The sequence below is a fragment of the Marmota flaviventris genome, chromosome 3 (genome assembly GCF_047511675.1).
Source record: "Marmota flaviventris isolate mMarFla1 chromosome 3, mMarFla1.hap1, whole genome shotgun sequence".
Taxonomy (NCBI): Eukaryota; Metazoa; Chordata; class Mammalia; order Rodentia; family Sciuridae; genus Marmota; species Marmota flaviventris.
Window position 1 is genome coordinate 101,696,810 of NC_092500.1, and position 25,059 is coordinate 101,721,868.

A 25,059-nucleotide genomic window follows, 5' to 3' on the forward strand; every position below is an offset into this window, starting at 1 on the left:
TCAGGATCACACCTCAACACCCAACCCCTGAACTCCACACACTCTGCCATGCACACAGGAGGAGAGCTGGACCGGAGGGCTACAGAAGCGCTGCACATGTTCCTCTAGGCTCACAGCACGATCTCTGTAAGGGACTTCCTTTAGTCTCCTATTCGCATGAACGACTGACTGACTGTAGACGCATGACCTACAGTCTTCAATCCTGCCTCCGTCGACTACGGATCTCTGTTGGGAATCAGGGCAAAAGCAGCAAGAGGGGAGAGGAGAGAGAGAGGGGACAGAAAACAAGTACAAGAGAGAGCATATGGATGCAAACGTGAAAAAGGGCTCTTTTGTGGCTGGGGATGGTTTTTGTTTTTGTTTTTTAAAAAAATTGTTTTGATTTTGACTTCGTACAGGGTATTTTTTCCCCCAACCTCATCTGTGAGAAATCCATGTGGGCTTTTTGGAAAGGAAAAAAAAGAGGGGGGGGGGGAAGAAAAAAGAAAACTAGGCATGAAATCAGTTTAGTATCTTCAGCCCATGGCCTCATCTGCTAACCATCCCCACCTGCACACACCACCTCCATTCCATTCATGACAACCCCTCTACTCCCCAGTGGATTGCTCCTTCCAGAATGCTCTCCATGACATTCAGGGGACACACACACACACACACACACACACACACACACACCTCCTCTTCACTCTGTCTACACACTGATTTTACTGTGACCTCTGAAGCTGTATAGAATCTCCTATGGATAAACTGGATTTTTTTTTTATGTTCTCTCTCTCTCTCTCTCTCTCTCTCTCTCTCTCTCTCTCTCTCTCTGCCAGTTTCAATATTAATCATCTTCCAATGGAAAATCATCACCTTGAGAGTGCATTCAGGGTTCCTTGTGTTAGGGACTTAAGAATTGGAGGCGAGGACCCCAGGCTTAGCTATAGGGCTCAAAGGGAGCCAGTGACCCATCCTAAAGGTCTCAGCTGGGGAAGGGCCAGTGGCTGCCCCAGGGTCGCACCAGCATGTCCAATAGAGAAGAGGTTTTCTATATCTTCAAGCACTTCTATCATAGTCTGTGTTCAAAGTGTAAACTGTACAGTAATCAGCCTTGTGTATATGAAAAACAATAAATACTATGCAAACCAATAGAAACACTTTAGCAGTATGTACCAAGCACTAACAGCTCAGCTCCTGAGGACTTCTCCAGGCTGCGGGAGAAGGAGCTACAGGCTGTCTTTCAGTGAAAGAGGAAGGAAGGAAGTAGGGCTAGTGAATGTATCTGCCAGTTCTAGATGTCAGGACCACCCTAAGGTCTCCCAGAGCCAACTTGGTGCTCGAAGTCCAGGCAGCCCGCAGGCTGGGGGTACAGGCTCTAGGTTCCAGGCTGGCCAGCCCCAATGCCTCCCCTTTGCAAGGCTCCTGACCACGTGCCCAGTGGGAGGAGAGCCGAAGGAGGAGGGAGCTGCTGACCACCAAGAGACCCCGGGCTGGCCAAGAGACCCTTCAAAGCCAGGCTCTGGGTCAGGGCAGGAAGGAAATCGACAGCTGGCTGTTCCTCGCCTCGGTGCCATCAGGGAAGAGCCTTAAAGTTATACTAGAGCCTCCGGCAGAGGGAGGCCCGAATCAGCACAATCCGGCCCCGTCCTTGCCCGGGCGGGCGCCCTCTAGGGCCAGGAGAGAGACTCTGATAGGCTCTTCTCCTCTCAAAGAGCCACTGTGGCGGATGTCCAGTCACCTTCCTCCCCTGCCTCTCTTCGAAAGTGTCCTCTGGACACATTTAAACCTTCCAAGTAGCACAGAAGCGCCCTCAATGTCAGAGACCCCAAGGCTCTGGAGACAGACGGCAAAGGTCTCGGGCGGAACGGGGACAACCGGGCCTCCGCCGTCTGGCCCGGTGGTGCCCTACCCGGGCCAAGTGCGGTCGACTCGAGGGCCGCGTCCCGGACGGGCCGAGGCACTCGGGTCCGTCCGGGGCGGGGTTTGCTTTTGCTCTCCCAGTGGGGCGGGCAGGGGAGAGGAAGTGCCACCTCCCGGCCCCAGTTCTCGCCGAGGGCTGCGTCTGAGCAGCTGCAGGCTCGCAGCCCCCTCTTGCATGGTGCGAGACCCAACGCTGCTCGGACGCGGACACGGGGCGCAGCGGTGGCCGCCAACGCCCCGCCCCGCCGCAGCGCCGCGCCGCGCCGCGCCGCGAAGCAGAGGCGCCCCGGCTCCCGGCCTGCGGCAGGAGAGGCCAGGCAGCGCGGCCAGGGACCGATTCCGTGAAGGCTCAAGGAAGACAGGCGCAGGGCTCGCCTCCTCCGCCTCGATCCTGTCCCTTCCTCTCCCGGGTCGCCGCTGCAGCTGAACCCAGTAGCCCCTCTTAGCGCCCCGCGTGGGCCCCGCGGCTCCAGGCTCTGCTTTGGCACCTTCCGCTCCGTCTGGCATGGCTGCTTGGCCCGCCGGCCCCAGGCCCTCGGTGGCATGGCTGCACGCTCCCGCTGCTAGTAGGAGCTGTTTAGGGGAGGAGTTTGGGGTCTCCACATGATGCCTAGAGAATGCTGCAGTCTGCACATTAGACGCTTTTTAGAAGTTTTGAAATTACCTTGATTTTTTTAATTGTTATGAAAAACAAATCATTTCTTGACTCTCCCATGCTCTGTTACTGGGAGAGTATGCCCCCCCACTCTGATGTATAGACCATTCTCCCTACACCAGCTGAACAGATGTCAAAATTAATAAAGAAATTGACTCATGACACAGGGCTCCATCTCTGCTTCCTGGCTCCTCTTTGGGACTTGTGCTGGGGCAAGAGTAAAGCCTGGGTTGGGGTGTAGAGGGGTCAATAGGTGGGATCAGAAGCCTGAACCCCAAAGAGGGGTCCACCAATTCTTCCTGAAAGCTTGGACAGCTCCTTAATTTAAACTGCCCACCCAGGGAGAAACCCCCAGAGAAAGGATAGCCTAAAGGCTACCATGAAATGGGGAGAAGTTGGAGGTCTGGTAAGGGACTCCACAAACTACCAGGATATGGCCAATCCAGGCCCAGGGCTAGTATACACTGAGTGACATTCTAGCTCTTCCTGTGAAGGCATCTGGTCCTGCGCCCCATGGCATTAAATGTTCCAGAACCAACCCTTGCTATAGAGAGGATATGGCCCTGTTTCTATCTAGTTTCTAATACTTTATGCAAGGTTGGTCACCACTCTGGCCTCAGTTCCTCATGGATCAAATGGAATGAATTCAGCAGTTGCTAAAGTCTCTTCAGTTTGTCATCCTGGAGTTTTGGACCTTTAGTCTTAGCATTAAATAAGAATCAAAATTTGTAGAAGACTTTTTTCTTGGTAAGTTCTCATTATTAGGGAATGAATAATTCACAGTTCCAAGGTCCCTGGAGCATCCCCAGCTCTTGCTCCACCCCAAAAAGAACTCTTGGAATCTGAAAGGCCACCCAGAACAATGAGCCCCTTATTGCTGTGCATTTATATTACCCAGAAGGCTTTTATAAAAGGTTTCAGAATCACAGTTGCATGGGTGGGATCCTGTGGGCATCCCTGGGAATCAGAACTAACTTCCAAAATGATGGTAGAGAGCGGCCTAGTAGAAAAGCCAACTTAGATGAATAAGAACTTATCTTTCTTACTGGACCTGGCTGTGTATACCTGTAATCCCAGAGACTCAGGAGGCAGAGGCAGGAGAATTGCAAGCTTGGGCAACTTAGCAAGACTCTGTCTCAAAAAATAAAAAGGGAGGGGGAGGGAGAGGGCGGGGGAGTTACACCTACATGTAAAAATAAAGAAAGAAAGGGCTGGGGATATAATTCAATGCTAAAGTACACCTTGGTTCAACTCTCAGTATCATCCAAAAAAAAAAGAAAAAAAGAAGAAGGAGGAGAAGAACCATTTTTCTTGTTTATAATTCAAATTTATAGAAAAATCATCTCACACCCTTTATAAGGTCTTCCTTAAATTAACTGAAATATGTGCTACAGAGAGTGGCTCAGAGAGTCTTGCCCTCCCCAGCCCTGGACCCTCTGCCTTCTACTGGAAACTAACAGAAGGCCAGCAAAGGGGTACTTATAGTCCCTCATGAGCACAGACCATAAGTGATAAGAGAGTGAACTCTGCAGAGCCCATGGACTGGTCAGCAAGGGCTTGGGGACTTCCAGGCAGAGGGAGGGCAGAAGTTCATCTGACAGTCACTAGTTTTTCTGTCATTTTGCATTTTCAGACAAGTAGCAGACTGGTTCTTCTTAGAGAATAGCATTCAGGAAAGAATGCTGCCCAGGGGCTGGGGATGTGGCTCAAGTGGTAGCGCCTTGCCTAGCATGCATGAGGCACTGGGTTCGATTCTCAGCACCACATAAAAATAAAATAGATATTGTGTCCACCTAAAAAACTAAAATATAAAAAAAGAATGCTGCCCAAACCAGGAATAAACTTGTTTCCTGGAAAGTGGGCTCTGATTCCTCTGCACCTCAATTTCCTTGTCTGCACCTCAATTTCCTTGTTTGTAAAATGAGAGATTGCCCCAGTAGAGCCTCATACAGTATAAATACTCAAGGAAGAAGGGGGAAAAAAAAGCATATGAGATTTAATCCAGTTCCATGAATCAAATATTTACTGAGCCCCAACTGAATCCCAACCGAGTGTTTGACACATGGCTCCACCACGGAAGCAGGGGACATCTCAGCATCAGAGATTTCAAACCCAGACACCAAGTGAGATGGAATGTGGCTATTGCTCTAGCAGAGACACAAATGAGGAAGAGATCCTGGTGGAGGGGATCAGGGAAGGCTGTCCAGAGACAGAGGTGAGAACACACATGTGTACCACCACCTTTTCAGCTTCAGTGGAAAATGCACAAACCCACTACCCTGAGAGCTACCCACTACCCACCCCCGATCCAATCTGCCCATCAGGCTCTAAAATACTCACAGGCATTTTCTTCCCCGCAAGAAAGCAGACATTTCCCAGCCTCTGCACTTACCCTGTCCCAGCACCAAGGAGGAAAGGGAAGCAGCCGGTTCTCCTGCATAGACTGGACATCAGCAGATAAAGGGGCAGGAGCAGCTCAGGAAAGTGACCTCTGAGCCCAGTCTCCTCACTCTCAGGAGGGCAGCTGCAGGAACTGTGACTTCCAGCTGCCTCAGGAACCTCCAGAGACCTCCCAGATACCCACCTTATCCTAGATGCTGGACTTGGGGGGGTCAGGTGGAATCTCTAATGATGAACAAGAGCGTCTAGAACTAATTCTCACTCTCTCTCTCTCTCTCTCTCTCTCTCTCTCTCTCTCTCACACACACACACACACACACACACACTGGCTGATTTTACAGTCAATCTTTCAAAGTGCAATTTGTCTAGCAAAAGCCAATGTGAGGCCCGTGTTGCCTCCACCAATGGCGGCACAGCTCTCACAGCTCAGCCAGTCTCCAGTCTGTATTCTAATGGGCCATATCTTTATCAGGGAAATGTCCCTTCTCTGAACTTAAAACTTCTCATGGAGGGTCCCCAGACTCGGAGGCTGAGGAGGGGGCTGTGCTGAGCTGTGAGGAGCACCCTTCTCCAACAGGACGGGCCGAGAGGAAAGGTGCGCTGGGGAAGCCCCCACCTGCCCTAGTGGCACCTGACTTCCGAGCAGCTGACGTGGGTGCCAGTCCCTGGTGAAGGGCTGGACCAGATGCTGTAGGTGGGGGGCAGTCAGAGGCTTGGGGCTGCTTCTGACTCTCCAAACCTGCCATGAGATTCTGGGCCAGAATCTGGGGTCTCTGGCTTTAGGGGCCTGGACTTGGGCTTCTCACTCTCCCGCTGCTTGACCCGGAGATCATGGAGTCCAACCTGCAGGGGACATTCCTGTTGAACAACACGCCTTTGGCGCAGTTCTCAGAGATGAAGGCCCCGGTGTGCCAGTACTCCATGCAGAACTCCTTCTACAAGCTCAGCCCTCCAGGGTTGGGCCCCCAGCTGGCCGCCGGGACCCCCCATGGGATCACAGACATCCTGAGCAGGCCTGTGGCCACACCGAACAGCAGCCTCCTCTCCGGCTACCCCCACGTGGCAGGCTTCAGTGGACTGGGCTCCCAGGGGGTCTACTATGGCCCCCAGGTGGGGAATTTTTCCAAGGCTGGGAACGAGTACCCCACCCGGACCCGGAACTGCTGGGCGGACACAGGACAGGACTGGCGAGGCGGGCGGCAGTGCAGCAACAGTGAGTAGAAGGCAAACCTTCACCCCCAGCCCAGCCCAGCCCACCCAGAGCCAGCCAGACTCAGGGGAGGAGGAGGAAGAGGTATGAGACAGGGAACTCACCCTGCCCACCCTTACCCACCTCACCTCAGCCGCCATTAGATAGCCCAGCGCAGTTGCCTGGGTCCATTTTCTCAGCTTGGTGCAGGACTGAACTTACCCTCTCTGGCTCCAACCCCAGCTTTGCTTAGACACAGATGTCTGACTCCCATCCTTACCTATTGCCACCTCAGATGCCGTCCCAGGGAACCTGGGACTTCCAGGCCCAGAAAAGCCCAAACTGCCCACCTCTACCCTCCACAATGTCCAAATGGCAGCTCATCATTATTATTATTATTGTTGTTGTTGTAGTTGGACACAATACTTTACTTACTTATTTTTATGCGGTGCTGAGGATCAAACCCAGTGCCTCCCACATGCTAGGTAAGTGCTCTACCACTGAGCTATCTCCACAGCTGGTGGCAGCTCATCTTGCTTCTGGCCAGAGCCTTGCCACTGCTTCTTCATCCCCAAAGCAGGCAAACAGTACCACCAGTGAAGGAAATCTGCCACTGAGTCACATTCCCAAAGAGCCAGCTCATGCCTGGCATGTTTGGGGACACTGAATGCATTCTGACCCCCTCAAGCCCCTGCCTGTGAGTGAGATGGCTCATTTTCCACCTTCCTTCTCAGGGTTTATAGCAATAGTAGCAGCGACAATCCAGCCATCAGAGCAGTGGCTGAGCCAAATTGAACTTGCCCTGGTTGCTGGAGGGACTCTCCTCAGCTCACCCATGCCTGAGTCTCGGTTTTTAGAGAACTAGTCCAGGGGGCCTGTGATGTATGTCAGGGACTAGTGGAGGTAGCAGGGGCATGTACAGGCAGGTAAGGCTCACCCACCTGGAAGGCAGGCAGAGGGAGCCTCCATTTTTGTCTGCTCTCTAGGCTCCCCCACTGAAATGTGGGTATGAGATCAACCATGGAAACTCCCTAAGCGCAGCCTCCCCTCTGCCACACTGCTTGGAGCCTCACTGCCTGACAGCCTGTGCCTCCCTCAACCTGACACTTAGGGATTTTTATGAGGATAGAGACCTCATCTCTTTTACAGCCCAGCTTTTTGGATACTTTAAGCCTCAAGTCGCCCCTCCCTGACCTCCATCATCCTTCCCCACCCTACTCCACACCCCAACTCTTCTATCCTGAATGCATGTACACAGGAAAATAGCAAAGAAGATCAGTGACCAAATTAAGTCAAAGGGAGCCAGGACTGAAGATGATGGTCTCTCAGGAGGTCTCTTCCTCTTTCTGTGCCTCAGTCTCTCCACCTATAAGAAAAGGAGATGGGACATGGATTGTCAGATTGTCCTGACCAAGGCCCAACACCTGGTGATTCTGTTTCCTCTGAACCCTACTGCCCCTGAGCACGCAGCCCTGGCTGGGGTGGGGATCTCGAGCTTCCATGCCTCCAGTGTCACTGTAGCCGTGTGATCTTCAGGCCTGGTGACATGGGGGAGTAGCACACTGGGATTGGAGGCTTTCCCTCCTTGTTTTTCAAGGGATCTGAGGAATTGCAGCCCAGAAGCAAGAAAATGGAGAGAAATCCACAGGTTCCTGGGGCCTTGTCTTGGTGACCTGAAGGAACATCCTTGTCTTGGTGTCTTGTGACAGAGAGGAAACTCCTATTGTCCTTTGGAAGAAGTCAGCATCATTGAGTAGAGAGAACATTAGACAAAAAGGCAGGAGAACCTGTTCTAAGCCCTGTTGATCCTAAATAGGTATAACCTGGGGCAACTGCCCTCTGGGGCTGCCACCCACCCTGCCATGGTAGAGGTCACAGTCATTGTTATCTGAAATGTTAGTAATGTGGCTGAAGTGATAGGCATCATGATGCTTCAGCAACCTCAATGGCTTCTCCATAGGAGGGAGCTCACCCTATAGGAGAGGTAGGGCAGGGCTGGCATCCTGCAGGCAGTGCATGGTACCCAGGTGCCCCTTCATCCTTCTAATCCCACTTCCCTTCCTCCTACCAGCCCCAGACCCCCTGAGTGACAGCATCCACAAGAAAAAGCACACCCGGCCCACATTCACAGGGCACCAAATCTTTGCCCTGGAGAAAACCTTCGAGCAGACCAAGTACTTGGCTGGTCCTGAGAGAGCAAGGCTGGCATACTCACTGGGCATGACTGAGTCGCAGGTCAAGGTGAGTCTGTGTGGGTGAAAGCAACTGCCTTGCAGTGAGGGCACCTGCCAGGACAGGATGCCCTGCGTGGGAGGGAGGTAGCCACAGTTTCCCAATAAATCCCAGCCCCTCAGAGGGAGGCTGTCCTGGTGTTTGGGAACTACTTGCCCATCTAACCTTAGAGATTACAATAATTAACAACAAAATAAATGGCTGTCATCTACTGAACCCGATGCTGAATGCTTCTTATGTAGTTCATTTAATTATTATTAATTTGACAGATGAAGAAACAATCTCAGTTGAGCCTCTTGCTCAAGGTCTCCTGGTTGGTAAGGGCAGAGCTGGGAATGGGACTCCAACCTCAGGCCTTCCCCTCTTCCACTGTCTGAACCAGGAAACCCAAGCACAAATGGCAGCCACTGGGGCAAATTAAATCTGGATTCCTCTTGATCTCTCAAAGGAGCTGGACTTGGCTTAATTATCTTTCAAGAAAGAAAAAAACCTTTTGCTACTCACCGGTCCAAAAGAAGATGGGATGGGATAGCAGATGTATGAAACTTAGGGAGGGTAGATATGCTCTGGTACTTCCTACCGGAGCGTGAAATAGCCTCCTAAACAGGCCTCCAAAGATCTGCTTCTCCCTCCTCAGACTGCTGGGGGCAACTTTCTCAACTTTGACATTACAGCTCTCCCCAGAGATTTTGGGTGGGGACACCAAAGAAGAAAGCTTTGAGCTGCGCCAGACCTGCCTAGCTTAATGAAGCAGTCAGGTTCTCGCAAGTACCAGAGGCAGACTGGACCCTAGGTCTGGGCTTTGCTGCCAGCCTCTGGGACCACCTGTTCAGACAAATATTTGCCCTGCTGGAGAGTGAAAGCTGATGAATGGAAATGGAAGGAAATAATCTGAGCCCCTCTTAGGTATAGTTCTGCCTCTTTAGGTATCTTCAATCTTTACACCAAACAATGTACATGTTACTGTTCTAATTTGGGAGAAATTATTCATGAAGTTCAGTGAAAGTCTAAGAAGCTTAAAGAAGAGAGGGGGTTTTTTTTGTTTGTTGTTGTTGTTGTTGTTTGTTTGTTTGTTTTGTTTTGTTTTTTTAGGTCCTGGGGCCTGGGGTTGAACCCAGGTGTTTAGGCTCTACACTGAGCCACACTCCCATCCCAAGAACAACTCTTCAACACGTAGTGAAGTGCCCAGACCTGGACTAACCCCTTTCTACCCTGGTATTTCAGCATCTCCCACCAAGCGCATCAGATGGCAAAAGAGAAGGAAACTGCACTTGCAGGGAGGGTTGCACCAGATCTGCAGCGGTGTTCTTTTATTTTATTGCCCTCATTCCCCAGTAACGTGGCTATTACAGTTCACTCCAAAATCGAGCCATTTATTTTCCTACAAAAATAAGGATGACAGCGCTTTCTGCGGAGTGGAGCTGTCCTCTTACAAAGCCGCCCGTGTGCGCGGTGCGTGCGTGGTCCTCAGAGTCTCTCTTACCCCAGGTGTGGTTCCAGAACCGGAGGACCAAGTGGAGGAAGAAGAGTGCACTGGAGCCCTCGTCCTCCACGCCGCGGGCCCCGGCGGGTGCCGGCGCGGGCGGGGACCGCGCGACCTCGGAGAACGAGGACGACGAGTACAACAAGCCGCTGGACCCCGACTCCGACGACGAGAAGATTCGGCTGCTGCTCCGCAAGCACCGCGCCGCCTTCTCGGTGCTCAGCCTGGGCGCGCACAGCGTCTGACGCCCGCCTGCCCCAGCCCCTCCGCCAGCCCGCCCCCCGCCGCGCACGAGGTCCCGGGCAGCCCGTGGGCCACCAGGCCAGGGCCAGCCTCCCCTTCCCCACGTGCCTGGGGAACAGGAGGCAGAGGGGGATGGAAGAGAAGGGAAGGAAGAGGAGGAGGAAGGGAGGAGAAGAAAGAGAAGGGGGGAAGAAGGGAGGAAGAAGAGGAGAAAGGTAGAAGGAGCGGAGGAAGAGGAGTCAGGGGGAATGGCCAGTCCAGCTGAGGGAGGAGGGAGATGCACACCTCTAAACACCTGCAAACCTCTCCGCCGTCTTGCACCTTTTCCAATTCTGCAGATTTTTAATGGCACAGGGATATCAAAATGACCAGGCTCTACAGCCCGGGCACGCCACTGTGATTCAGCTTTGGGGGCTCTTTCCCCAAGGAGGTAGCTGGCTGAGGAGTGAGGAGATCAGAATACTGGGTCCAGGTCAACTGCTGGCTGACCGCAGAAGAAAATATGGAGTTGGCATATCTGGGTACATATTCTAGGTACAACCTCTGCACAGGAAAGACCCACTTGAGAGGCCCAAGCCAATCCTAAGGGAGAGGAAGTGGGTCCTGCAATGAATAAACACACCCCTGACACCCAAACTCAAGGATCCCCTCAGATCCTCTAAGTGGCAGGGATCTTTCTGGCCTCTTGTCTCCACTTTTCTCCCAAGTCAGATCTTGGACACTGACCCTGGCTGGGAAAGAGGAGATTGCAAGCAGAGGCTGAGAAGAGATGAGAAAATCCTAGTGCAAAGCTGCACCTGAGAGCCACCCGGCATTCACACTGCCCAAGGTCAGGACCATCTCAGCAGAAGAGGAAAGGAAGGGCTGGAAAGGACTTCAGAAACCCCTGCTCCTCCAAAAGGGGCACCCAGGCAGGGAGAGGGAGAGCCTCCAAGGCAGGGAAAGGTGCTGGGAGGGGCTGAGCCAACAGCATGCTGGGAATCCCCTGCTTTGCCATTCCTGGGATCACCCTGTAGCCTGGTCCTGGAGCTGCAGCCACCAGAGGGCACTGGCTTACAGGGTGGTGTTTTTTCACCCCAGTGATGTTGAACTACTTACTGGCAGGCAGGAGAGGGTGGGCTGAGGGAGGCTGGTAGGGCTGGCCGTGGAGGAGTGCAGCCCAGAAGGGACCAAGAGTTTGCCCATTCTCACTGGCTTTAAAAAAAAAAAAATGAAAAGAGTATAAATAAAAGTCCCAGAAACTTCCCATGGCTCATGTGTTTCTGTGAAAAGAATGGGCAATTGTATACTGGTGGTGGGGTCCCAGACAGGCAATGAGGGAGGTAGTGGCTTGGATCCCAGGAGGAGTCAGTACTCTGGGTCTGCCACTGAAAGTTTCATGACTGGGGTCAATTTGAAATCTCCATCTCTCTGGTACATGCCAGGGACTGTCCTGGGTGCTGATAAACCCTTGACTAATTAAGTGGGGTTCTCTGACCTCCAGGAATTTCTGTTTCTGGTGGGGGAAATTATCTGTGGGAGAATCAGGTTCCAGAAGGAAAAGACAGTGGGGGAGAGCCTAGAAGCACTAACATTAACTAGACACCTGCTAATTTCTCCCTGGTAGAGTAGACTGTCTGGGTATCTTGCCCTTGACCCCACAAGAAACTTGGAAGGTAAATATATGCAAGGTAAATATGATGTATGCATGAGAAAACTGAGGCTCAGAAAGTTCCTAAACCAGCTCACAGAAGAAGCAAACTCAGAGATGATTCCAAGGCCCTCTGACATCCTTAATGGTTCCAGAAAACAGAGGGAATATGACAAGAAAATATAGATTGTTTTTAGCCTCTAAACTTTATCCCTGACAATACTACCTGCTCAGGAATCAGTGTCTCCCTTCATCAAGTGAGACAGAATGGCACTTATAGGAGAGGAGCCTAGCTCAGTATACTTTTCCTGGCCAGAGTAGGCTGGGCCACCACAGACCCCAATGAGAAGCTCTTTGCTGACACAGTCTTCCTGAGGGAGGTCCTACTGTAGCTGCAATAGGAGGGATGTCAGCCAGAGAGGATGCTAAGACTCATCACAGGTCTTAAAGAAGAGAAAACTCAGTGGGATCCAGGCAATGCACAACCCTGACTGAGGCTGGGGGAGGCTGTTGACATCCAGGTGTGAAATCATGAAGCAGGTATGGAGGAAAATGAAAGTTACAAGAAACAAAAATGTGTTTGTTGCATTTCCGTAAGCATACTATCATCTTAACTACTCTATAATAATCATAATGCGTGCACATCTGATTCAAGTCATTTAGGGTCAGTATTAAAACAAGTCTGGGGAAAGATTTTCCCAGGATATGTTTGCTGAGCTAAACAAAACCTCCTTCAATCTCAAAGTTCTGGGACACTTACCACTGGGACCTTTGGCTAAGAGACTCCATCCTTCCCTGCGGTCTTTTCTGACTCCTTCCCTTTAACTGCCTTTCATAGGCAGCCAGAACATAGGCACCAAGCAGAAAAGAAGCACTGGCTCCATTTCACTAATTATTGTGCTTACACTTATTATGAAAACTAGCTTTGAAGCTTGAAGGAGGAGTAGAGTTCAAGGTGAATGACCCAGAATATTGAGGATATTTGGAATATTTTATCCTCTGTGAGTGTGCACATGTATATGTATTGCCGGAGAAAACACAGGTTCTCTTACTTTGTCTATCATAAAGAGACATAAGAGAGCCCCTGCTTTTATCTCTGATGATAGGCATGGCTTCTTTATGTTCTGAGTCAAACTAACGAACAACAACAACAACAACAAAATAACACCAGAACTTTTTACAAATTCGTTCTCCCTGTAGTTCCTCCTTCCACATCATGAACATTTCAGAGACGAGGGAAAGAAACTGACTCCTGTGCTCTCAACAGCCGTGGAGTCTGCTATGATGGGCATCTCAATAAAGTTCAAAAAATCTGTGAGCACAGATTATTTTGCCATAGCTCTCACTTTTGTATTTTCTGATTAGAAGACTCTAGGACATTTCCTCAGGAGGTCAGCAGTGAGAATAGGCAGATGTCAATATCCTATCAATTTCAGAATGGCCATATCCTGACAGCAACAATCAGAAGAGAGATGAAGTACTGAAATCTCACTTCTGGTAACTCCTCCTCATACTCAGTCCACCCAAGGATTTGACCCCAAAAAACTGCTAACTCTGCAATGTGTCATAGGGCAATGGGGTCTGTTAGAACTGGGCTCAGATCACTGATCCACAATTGTCTGTATCATTGGGTTTTAACCTCTGAGCCTCAGTTTGCTCGTATGTACTATGGAATAAGTACTTTAAGCACCTGAATAAGTACTTTAAGGACCCTGAAAGATTTCTGTAGGATTCCAATGAGTGTGCCTGGCTTATACAGACCGGGAACAGCAATTCTGTATCACTCAAAGAAGATTTTGGAAGCTGCTATGATTTGAATGTTTGTGTTCCCTGCAAAATTCATATGTTAAAACTTAACTTCCAAGGTGATAATATGAAGAGGTGGGGCCTTTGGGAGGTGATTAGGCCATGAGGGCTCCACCCTTATGCATGTGATTAGTCACCACATAAAAGGGCCTCAGGAGGCAGTCAGGTCTTTTGGGCTCTTCTGTTTCTCTGTCATGTGAGGATACAGCATTCAAAGTACGATTTAAGAAGCAGAGACTAGGCCCTCATTGGACACTGAGGCTGCCAACACCTTAATCGTGGACTTCCCAGCCTCCAGAACTATGACAAATAAATTTCTAAACTTCATAAATTACCCAGAACAAGTGGACTAAAGACAGAGGCTGACAGTACTGGGTTTAAGTCTCGACTTCACTAAGTAGTAACTGGGTCATTGTGACCAAGTCAGGTTAACTTCTTTATATCCATTGTCCTCATCCATAAAATCAGGCTGGTAAATCAGTTCTACAACACTGATAAGATCAAATGAAATCATGCACCAAGTATCAGATAGTATGGGCACTTAAAAAGGAGTGCACCCAACTCTCTCCTTCTTCCAACTCTCGTCACTGGTAAGCAGCAGAGCAGTTCTAAACAGGTCTGTTCAAGAATAGGATAAGTGGATTCAAAGTCATAGCTCCCTGTCCCTGTCAGTTCTCCAACTCTGGCATGTCAACCACTATTCAGGAGGTTGTGGAAGGACTCCATGAATGACCGGATTCATTTCCCAGCAAAACCGCTAAGATTTTGAACTCTAGGAAAGAAGTCTAACCAGGTGCCCAGGGCCAAATTCAGAAACTGTAGTGTGCCATTTGGTAGGGTGAGCCTGGCCCAATGAGCTGTTTCTGCCATTTCCCCAGTCCAGTCCCTGTGCTCCCCACAGTTTCATCACCTGCTTGGCCCCTGAAGTCCTCAAGGCCTATACGCCCTGCTCAAGACCTTGTAATGGAAAGAAATCATCCATACACACAGCAGTGGCCTCATGTGAGGACCCATCAGAAACGAAGAATATCTTGAGCCCCATCTTAGAATCAGCCTGTATTTTAGCAAGATCCAGCTGGTTTGTGCTCACACTGCAGTGTGAGGGGATCCAGAGTGAACGACTGTGACTGTATGTGGACAGCACTCCTCTTCTCAGAACATAATTACAAAATTGTTAGACTGGGAATAAGGATGTACTTCAATGGTAGATCACTTGCCTAGCATTTAAGAGACCCTGAGTTTAACCCCTAAAACCAGAAAAAAAATATTGTTAGACTGATATGGATGGATATAGGTAGATATATAGCATCTGTGACCATATAACACACAGTTGGTACCCAACCGTAAGCAGAATAAGAATCTTCTGAGGCCAGGTGTGGTAGAGCACACCTATAATCCCAGCTACTCAGTAGGCTGAGGCAGGAGGATCACAAGTTCAAGGTCAGTCTGGGACAGGAAGATCCTATGTTAAAGAAATTTTAAAAGGGCTGAGGATATAGTCCAGTGGTAGAGTGCTTGCCTAGTATGTGTGAGGCCCTGGTATATACTGATAATGGAGGTTGAGTCTTCTGAGGATAAGGAAATAGCTATCATAGGGCCTGCTCACTACTCTCCCAGGTAAGGCCTGGAGCTGTGTCAGGAGAAGACAAGACTCCAAGAGACCCATGATTAGAGACACTGGACAGTGACCACCAGCAGTAACTGACAAGGAGAAAGGAATTAAAGAACATAGCCTAATCCAGAGAAGGATTTTCATGGGAAAAAGTATCTTGCTTTGAATGTCCCCGTCCCTGATGATGCTCAGATAAACAAAATGGTACCAAATATATAGCAATTCTGCTGTTGGGATCACATCACTTCAACTTGGCTGCAAGGATGGGTGGGGGGTTCATGGAGGAATCTGACACAGGTAGGCAGATGAAAGGACTTCCCAGAAGAGGCAGAGGTCCTGGGGAGGAGGCTAAGGGATTCCTTGTGTCACCTTATCCCCAGGATCCAGAGCTTGAAGGGAGCCATCAAAACAGAGTGCCAAATAGGCATCTGTTCCCTAAAAGGCAGGAGGTCCAGGGCCCAGGGAAGACTCCAGCACATTTTGAGAGAGGGGTTCTTCCCAAATGCTTCGCTCCCCTTTACTGGTTTATCTTCCAACAGTTGTGGGTGATTAGTGTCCCTGTTTTCCAAATGAAGATGCAGAGAAATTGGCTGACTCACTCCAGATCCATGAATAGTCCCAGTGATTCTGCTCGTCTTCCAAGAGCATGCTGTGTGGCTGCACCACACTGCTGTCACTGTCACAGCATCCAAGTCCACTGTCACTCCTGCTGTTACACCCAGTGAAGGTCAATCAGACATTTGTAACAAGCTGTTCAAGGTGTTTTCTGGATCTTCTTTAATAGTCACAAATCCATATGAAGTAGCCACTGTCATTACTCCCACTTTACAACTGTGGACACTGGGGCACAGAGAACTCACCCTAGGTCACCCAGTTTAATTCAGGTGGAACTTGGGCTCTTGCCACCATAAAACCATCATAATGAAAAGAAAAAAATGAAAAAGAATAAATTTCTAAATAGCCAGGCCCGGTGTTGCACTTCTGTAATCCCAGCAATTTGGGAGGCTGAGGCAGGAGGATTACAAATTCAAGGTCAGCCTCAGCAATTTAATGAGGCTGTAAGCAATTTAGAGAGATTTATCTCAAAAATAAAATTAAAATTTTTTAAAAAGGGCTGGGAATGTAGCTCAATGGAACAGTGCTCCTGGATTCAATCCCCAGCACTTAAAAAAAAAAAGATTTAAAAAAATAGAACTGGACTCAGTGGCACATGCCTATAATCCCTGCAATTCAGGAGGATGAGACAGGAAGATCACAAGTTCTAGGTCAGCCTCAGCAACACAGCAAGCCCCCATCTCAAAATAAAAAATAAAAAGGCCTAGGGATGTGGCTCAGGGGTTAAGCACCTTGGGATAAATCCCCAGTACAACACATACACACACAAACAAAAACCAGATTTAAAAAGTAAAAATAAGGACTGGGGGATGGTGTCTTCCTCTGAGAATCATCTATTCAAGCTCCTTGCCCAGTTTTAAATTGGGCTGTTTTCTTCCTATTGAATTGTTTGGGTTCTTTATATATTGTGGATATTAAACCTTTATTAAATGTAAGGACTGAAAATATTTTCTCCCAATCTATAGGTTGTCTCTTTACATTGTTTACTTTGCTGTGCAAAAACTTTTTAGTTTGATGTAGTTCCATTTGTCTGTTTTTGCTTTATTAATTTATTTATTGCTTTTGTGTCTGCACTTTGGGAATGAAATAAAAAAACAAACAAAAAATCATTGCCCAGATCAATGTCATATAGTTTTACCCCTACATTTTCTTCTAGAAATTTGATAATTTCTGATTTTATATTTAAATCTTCAATCCATTTTTTAGTTGATTTTTATACATGGTATGAGATAAGATTTCAACTTCATTCTTATGCATGTGGATATCCAGTTTTCCCAGCACCATTTGTTAAAGAAACTGTCCCTTTCCTATTGTGTGTTCTTGACACCTTTGTTGAAAACTGTCCATATGTGCGTGCATGGGTTCATTTCTAGGCTTTCTATTCTGGTCAATATGTCTATTCTGGTCAGTGTGTCTATTTTTATACCAGTATCATGCTGTTTTAATTACCATAACTTTGTAAAATAGTTTGAAATCAGGTAATATGATACCTTCAGTTTTATCATTTTTACTATAATTGCCTTACCTATTTGGTTTGTGTGTGTGGAGGGGTGTTCCATGTGAATTTCAGAACTGTGTTTTCTATTTCTATGAAAAATCACATTAGAAATTTGATAATAAATACATTCTTGTATATTATTGCATTTGATTATCAGACTAGTCATCAGATTTTTTCCCCCAATTTGCAATTTAAAAAAGCGAGGTCTACAGTACTGAGGAGATCTGTCCAAGGTCAATAACTCTAGCAGATGAGACCAGGGCTGATACCTATGTCTTCCAGCTATAATTCAGGACTCAGTCCACTACCCAAGCATATAGAAGCTCCAAGTCTACAGAAGACACAAAAAGACTAGGTGAAATCCTCTGACCAAAGACACAATGATCAAATGTGTTTTGTACATTTTTATAGCAAATATCCTCTTTCTTAGTGTTGTTTCTGTGCCTTCATAGTCGACTACCAGTATCCCTGGATAGAGCAGGCAGAGATGTCCATTTGGGCAGTTTCCCAGATTTGCCCGATAATAGGACTTATTACATATTCAGACCTACTTGGGTATTCAGATGGAGAGGGGTGGGGATGGAATGTGCCTGATTAACCAGGCCCCAGAGCACCCAGCATGGATAAATTTGGGAAACAGTGATTTTAAAAATCCAACTTAATTTAAATCCACCTTTTGACTCTCCCTTTTCCTTGTAGAATTGCTTGCAACTGAACTAAATTGAATTCTGCAGCTTTACCTTCTCCAAATGATAAAAATACAAATGGCCCCGGAATGCAGCAAGATGGAAGCAAAACAGTGAAGGATCCAGGTACTCTTCCTGAGGAAGGATGGATACATGACAGGGCCCGCAGCCTTCCTGCAGCCAGATACCTCAACTGTGGCTGAGATACCTGTGGTAAGGTCTAATATAATAATAAAACCAATGTTGATACACACACACACATCTCAATTAATCCCTACCAGGGAATTAAATCACTGATTGGGTTAAGACTCTCACAACCCAATCGTTTCTCCTCTGAACCTTCTTGCATTGTCTCACATGTGAGCTTTTGGGGGACACCTCACATCCAAACCATAACACAGAATTAGAGAAACAGAGAAAGGGGAAGGGTTATGGTCCTACTAGTCTCTTCAAGGGCGCACTCCCAGTAACCTAAAATCTACCACTAGGCCCCATCATTAAAAGTTTCTGCCACCTCCCAATAATGCCGTAGGCCCAGAACAAAGTCCTCAACACCTGGACTTTTGAGGGACGTTTACCCAAACCACAGCACCTCCTTTATGATCTGCCATGTACTATTTGGCTGAGAAGGGACAAATTGGGGCAGGCTAGAATGAAAGAAGTAAATAGTAGAAAGAAGAAAAAAAGACTATAATTATAATCTGAAAGCCTTGTGTTAAAGTTCCACATACCTTTCTTCCCCAAGCCAGTTCTCTCTCCCACTGTCTGTCACTCTCCAAGTTGATTCTTCCCTAGATCATTCCCAAATTTCTGAGAAATCTACAAATCTTCACTCACAACCTTAAAGTTACTAAAAATTTACCCACTTATACAAATTTCCATATGCATTGGTAATTATCACACTAACACATGTATTTTTAATAGATTGAGCAAAGGGGGATACAAAACCTATAACATAAGGTATTTCCCAATGCTGTCTATTAAGCAGCTCATGGAAAAGATGTCGGCCTAAGAATTCTGAGAATTGCCAAACCACCATAAATAAACTTGTGATCACCAATGTGATGTCATCTCTACAGATTTATCCCTCTCCAAATTTCCTTTCAAAGTTTAAGACCCCAAAGGCAAGTCTCTCTCTCAAGACAGCCTGCATTTCCCCATGAATGTATACTTGTTGCTTTCCTAAATAAATATACGTGCCTCAATATCTGAAGCATGCTGAAATTCTTTTCCAACATGTATGTCAAGGACCCTACATCCTGAGTTAAGGTCCCCCTCTCCCAGACCTCCTCAAACTATCTCTGGTGACAAAGCTGAAGGCTTATTCTTGCTCTGTTTAAGCTGCATTGAATCTACAGTCACAAAACACTCACTGCTCTGACTCCCATCTTGTTACCTCATCACTTAGGCCCAGGAGTCTCCTGCCCTAGGTCAGGGAGGGGCAGCCTTGCTTCTTCCAATGTTCCTCTGCCAGCTGCCCCACCTCAGAAGTTCTGGCCTGTCCTCTCTAATAATATTTCTCTCTTCTAAGCAATGAATCAAAGGCCAATTCTACATTTGACAATGACCTTGGGCACCAACAGAGCAAGGGCGCTGTGCCATGGGTAGGAAGAAAGTTTCAGGTGACTGGCAGGCTGACCCTCAAACTCAATATGCAGGTCTACTGGGAAGGCATCCTTGTGGGTAGTAACACTACAGGGCATGATACAGGCTCACATTCCTAAACAGGAATTCTTTCTTATTGTTTCTGTGGAGGGAAGACACTAGACTTAAATAGGAAAGGCGATGTTGGAAGTGGTAGACCAAGTCTGGCTTTCCTTGCACATGTCCAGCAGTTTGTCAGCCCCTTTCCCCACTGCCAACCCAGAAGGTGTGTGTTCAAAAGCCCCTCATTAGGCCTCTCTTAGCAGGCAAACAAACATCATTAATCTTAGTAAAGTGAGTGAAAGCACATTCACCTGTCCAAGCCAGAGAATTAATGTTGTGTCAATAGGAAATTAGTGTTTACCTCTGGCCTTTACATCTTCCCTTTACTACAAAAAGCCCAGGATAGACCAGCCTAAATGCCAGACCAGAGTCAAGGAGAAAAAAACAAAATCCTGAAAAGCAGGAGCAGCCAGGTGTGATAGCCAAGCCTGGGCCTCCAAGAAGACTGACTCCGCCTCATGGACAAAGGTGGCCAGCAGGCTCCTTCTTTCTCATCTACATGCTCAGGGTTCTTTTGTGTCAGGCAGGCAATGTGCACAGCTGCACAGTCTGAATGGACAACATTATTGACAAAGGAGCTGCTGTTTAGTGAGAACCTACCAAGCACCAGGCATTTTGTGTGATCACGGATAGATAATCTCTAAGAATCTTACAAAGCAGGTGTTCTACCTTTTTCTCAGATAAGGAAGAGACACTACAGAGTAGAAAAATGCAAATAATTAGCTTCCAGACCATACACAGGAAGGAAGTAGATTTGAACCCAGGTCCAACTCCAAAGCCAGATACCTCCCTCCCTACAAATCATATCTCTCTCTCTCTCTCTCTCTCTCTCTCTCTCTCTCTCTCACACACACACACACACACACACACACACACACACACACACCTTTTACACCAAGAAGTATCAGCCATAGCTTGTGAGGTCAAGTGTATAGAAAGGCCTTCTGGGTCATTTCCTACTCCCCCCATGCCCCAGGAATGCCTCTGGGTGGGAGGGTCAGGGAGAGGCAGGGCCAGGCCAGTGAGCTAGAGGGTGTTAGGGTGTGTGCGTGCCTCTGTGCCCCAGGAAAAGAAACCAAACAGGCCGATAAGATCTCTTGTTTCCAGAGCAAAGTACCAATTAAACACAAGGCAGATGTGAGCAAATAAAGCTGTGGCGTCCAGAGAGAAAATCAATACTAGATTATATGTCCTAGCCCAATCATATACCGATTAATACCGAGTGGGTGGGGCTGGGGGGAAGATAAATCCGGGTAGCTAGAATACAAGGCTCACAGTGCCTGCCCCTGGGTGGGCCTCACACCCTCTCTAGCTTTGGTCCATTGCGGACCCACACCCTGACCTTCCCAGAAAGAGACTGGGGGTGCTCCTCTGTGAACAGAAATGCATGGGGGAGGGGATAAAATCCTCCCCCATTTGCACTGGTTGCTGGGTGTGCAGGAAGAAGGGCAAGTGGGTAGATGATGCTTTGGAAAGGAATCAGCAGCCCAGACCATGCAGACTGGAAGATGAAAATTAATTTGCCCCCCAGAAAAAAGGGGGCTTGTCCTTGGAAAGTGATAGAAAACCAGGTGAAAATGGGGAAAAAAAATTTCTGCTCCCAAGAAGTGATATTGAAGCCTGGAGTTATTCTATCTGTATATTTAATTCAGAAAGTACAGCCAAGCAATTAATAAATCATTTGCAAGAGGGGTGATAAAAGACAAGTGGCAAGTGTTTGCAGAACAGGACAGGATGATAGTGACCATGGGGGTGCAGTTGCCCAGAACATTCTGAAGAAAGCCTTCAGGCCCATCACTGGGGTAACACAATGAGGCAGCAGGACACACAGCTGCTTGCCAACAGATAGAGTTTACCAAATTAAAGGCCCCTGCTCCAGGGGAGGTGACTTTGGCATGGCTGGACAGACAAAGGTGCTGATGTCCCAAGGAGAGGAAATATGACTACAGGGTTTGGCCACAAGGGCAGCTGTAGGCTAGGATGTCCTACCCTCCTAGTGTCAGGATGCATGGAGCAGAGCAAGCTCTCCCTTCCACAACAATTCCCAATGCCCCAGGGGAAAAGAGACCCAGAGATGCTTGAGAAACAGAACAAATGTGGCAGGAAGATGGTAAATTGGTACTGAAAAGGGTACTAGCTTCTTCTGGTGCCTCTACAGGAAGCCAGAGTTCCTTCTCTACCCTGAATACTTCCTAACATAGGAACCCCAGAGGAGGAAGCTCTTTCCGAGTGGGAGTTCCACGGGCCAAGGACTGTTGCATGCCAAAGAAAAACAAAATTTGCTAGCCGAATATTTTTTAGACATTTTGCAAGATGCACGGCCTCCCTGACAATTTTTAATGTACTAACTGCCTGGTCCAGTGAGCTGATTAATTGGTGCTGGAGAGATCAATAAAAAACAGAAAATTAAAACAATTTTAAAGTGATTAAGTAGTTTAACACCTGTCTCCCGTCACGTCAGCGCAGGAAGAAAAATAAAGCAGGTGTCGAAGGGGCCTCCTGAAGCAAGAGAAAACAGCGCCTGCCTCGGAGAAATGACAAATCACAGCTGGTGGATCAATCTGCGTGCAGGCAGCCCTTCCCCAGGCCCACTGCTGCAGCAGCAGGCACAGGGACCCTGTGAGGGCTGGGCACCTCCAGGACCGCTGCTGCACAGGCCAAGCAAGGCTCCAGCCTCCAGTGTCCACTGGCTCTTTATGTAGGGAGTTGTGAGGTGCCTGTCCATGCCTTGGAACCAAGGCAGGCAGCTCCTGGAGCCTAGGAGCAACTTTGCCCAAACTCTAGATGGGATCAGGGAGAAAGGCACTTAGCTACCCTTCCCTGGATCTCAGCTCCAGCCATTCGGAGCCAAGCCAGCAATAAGCGGAGGGATTCAAACACTCCAAATGCATTCCAGGGCCTGCAGGGTCAAGGAAAGGAAACAAACTGTCACAGCTGCCCAAGGATTGCCAGACTTTCCTTTCTGGAAGCTTCAGGTCTCCTTCCTTCCTCCTAACCTCTACTTTCTGACTTCCTGCTGTTTGGTGACATCAACAGGTGGTGCAGGCACCTGCTGGATGATGGCCCAAATGTTCCTGGGAACCCTTTTGTCCAAACTTGCCTTCTACCAGCCACTAGAATGGAAACTGCCAAGCAAGTCATTCCTCTCCCAAAGGCATACATTTGACTTAAATCACTGGAAGTTGATTCATAGAACATAAGAAACTGAGAGGATTCCTTTCCAGCTTCCCACCAAAGTCCTCCTAACAAATGGAATGAACCAGAACAGGGGAAGAACAGTGAGAACGAATCAACAAAGCCTAGAGAATGGCCCAGGTAAAACTCTGCAGAAAAATCTCATTTTACCTTAAAAATAAACTTGAATTTTGCACATGTAAAATGCAAGACACATTTAATGTCACTCATGTTCTATGCCAGCCTGGAAGCCTGGCTCACCACTAGTATGTCCCTGGAGCTGGGGCCTAACTGAGCTGTAGGCACAGGCCTCACAGGTCCCTGGAAGAGAAGCTGGGCTCATTGACCAAACTCCCACACCTGGGGACAAAATGAGCCCTACTCATGAAAAACACAAATACTTACCTGCTCCCCAGCTTCCTATTCACCTTCAGGGTCTCCTGTTGCCAGCACTTTCCACCCTTGTGACGAGGATAGAAAAGGAAATCCAAACAACTACAGAGAAAGCTTGTAGCAGGTTGAAAAATATTAAAACTTTTTTTTTTAAAGAGAGAGAGAGAGAATTTTAATATTTATTTTTTAGTTTTCAGCAGACACAACATCTTTCTTTGTATGTGGTGCTGAGGATTGAACCCCGGCCGCACGCATGCCAGGCAAGCGCGCTACCGCTTGAGCCACATCCCCAGCCCTTAAAACTTATTTACTAGTAATTCCCACTTTTAAAAGCCCTTCTCTTGTTACCATCTGCCACACTTAATGTGAATGGGGACAGGGTCAGGAGAAGGAATTCCAACTATTCATTTTAACAAACAAACTAGACTTTTCCCCTTTCTGTTAACTTTTTTCTGGGCTGAGAATTCTGATTCTGTATTCAGTGTTTGGGTTGCTCTCTAGAAAATAATTTGTTTGCAGCCCCATCTTAATGAAGGGTCAATTTTTTTTTTTTTTTTGCAGTGTTGGGGATCAAACCCAGGACTTCCAGGCTTCTAGGCCAGCGCTCTGCCACTGAGCTACATTCAAACTTTTCGCAGCAAATTTTATGTCAATGAAAATCTCCAATCTTCAGTTTTTGGCTCACTTTAAAAAATAATCCACATAACATACACTGTCTCTTGGCATTTCCTGTCCCAAGATGTGACTTCGGTGGAGACTTGGCCAAGGCAGATAAAAGGACCTGCAGCCCAGCTCTCGGGTTGACTTCAAATGTCTACTTGCATAGGGTGTCTGCTGTGGGGTCCACCTTCCTGCTGAGAGAAGGCTGACCTGTGGGCTCTGTGGGACCTCCGCAGGCCACTGGTTCTATCCCAGAATGCAGTCATGAAGGGGTCCAGAAGCCCAGGAACTTCACCTCTCAGAAGCAAACACAAAGTTCTTGACGCAGTGGTGCCCACGGGCCTGCAGGCCTGTGGGCCTAAGGCTGCTCCCTGCAGAGTAAGCCCCACACTGACGGAGATAAAGTTTCCCTGGGCCCAAGTTCCAAACTCGGCTGTTTTGTTTCTGTTAAAATGCAATTGTTTTTCTCTGGAGTGTATGGTGACTGCTTGGCGTCAGGAAGATGTATGAAAACCTCCACTTCAATTCAGCATCCCTTTTCTCCCAGACAAACACGGTCGGATTTTAATAAATCAAAGAGCCACACTGTTTAATAAAAATTTATTGACTTACAAGTGATTATTTATCAAAAGACCATTAATAGCAGGTACTGAAATGATGTGTTACTGGGTGGTGCTGGGAGACTAATAGGAAATCAATGCAGCTGGCCGGCCGGAATGCATATGAGAAGCCCACCCCTCCAACAGCTAGAGAAATTTCACCAGCAAAATACACCAGACGCTACCCCTGGTGCAATGAAAAGTTCCCCCTTTTTATTTATCGTTTACAAATGAAATGATCAATACTTTTAATCTAGAGCAAAATTTATTAACTTTCCCATCGGAGAGAGACATATTGACTGGGGGGAGAAGGGGTGTGAGTGCAGTGGAAGATGGATGGCTGGATGGTCGTCTCTTAACCTGTCCAAGAGTCAGTGTGCATGCAGCTGCCCTTCCAGCCTGGGTGTCCCAGGCCACACAGGATGAGCACACCTGGAGAAATAGAGTCTGGCCACCCAAGACATGCAGCAGGTAGATGGAGCCTGCAACACTGAAACCTTTCACACATAGGGGAGCAGCAGGAAGCACTGTCCCACTGAGAACTGCATTTTTGGTTAATTTCAGGAAGGAAATGA

General features: G+C 48.0%; 2 protein-coding genes across 3 annotated transcripts in view; both read left to right on the top strand.

Annotated features, from left to right (window-relative positions):
- Nucleotides 1-388, top strand: part of Ank1 (ankyrin 1) — a 123,184-nt gene extending 122,796 nt beyond the window's left edge. For both annotated transcript variants that reach the window (XM_027939233.1, XM_027939235.1), the window contains one exon: nt 5-388. In XM_027939233.1, the coding sequence (XP_027795034.1) occupies nt 5-31 (27 nt within the window). In that variant the 3' untranslated portion in view covers nt 32-388. The remainder of the gene's footprint in view (nt 1-4) is intronic.
- Nucleotides 389-5,788: 5,400 nt separating this feature from the next.
- On the top strand, nt 5,789-10,106 carry Nkx6-3 (NK6 homeobox 3). The gene is made up of 3 exons (XM_027939227.2): nt 5,789-6,170; nt 8,218-8,387; nt 9,867-10,106. Exons 1-3 carry the CDS (start codon nt 5,789-5,791, stop codon nt 10,104-10,106), a joined length of 792 nt encoding a protein of 263 aa, XP_027795028.1.
- Nucleotides 10,107-25,059: the final 14,953 nt, after the last annotated feature.

What these genes read in the sequence shown, in the direction of transcription:
- Nkx6-3 (XM_027939227.2), top strand. Translation starts at nt 5,789, where the DNA reads ATGGAGTCCAACCTGCAGGGGACATTCCTGTTGAACAACACGCCTTTG. An exon ending in CGGGCGGCAGTGCAGCAACA is followed by an intron (nt 6,171 to 8,217) that starts GTGAGTAGAAGG and finishes TCCTCCTACCAG; the next exon opens with CCCCAGACCCCCTGAGTGAC. An exon ending in TGACTGAGTCGCAGGTCAAG is followed by an intron (nt 8,388 to 9,866) that starts GTGAGTCTGTGT and finishes CTCTTACCCCAG; the next exon opens with GTGTGGTTCCAGAACCGGAG.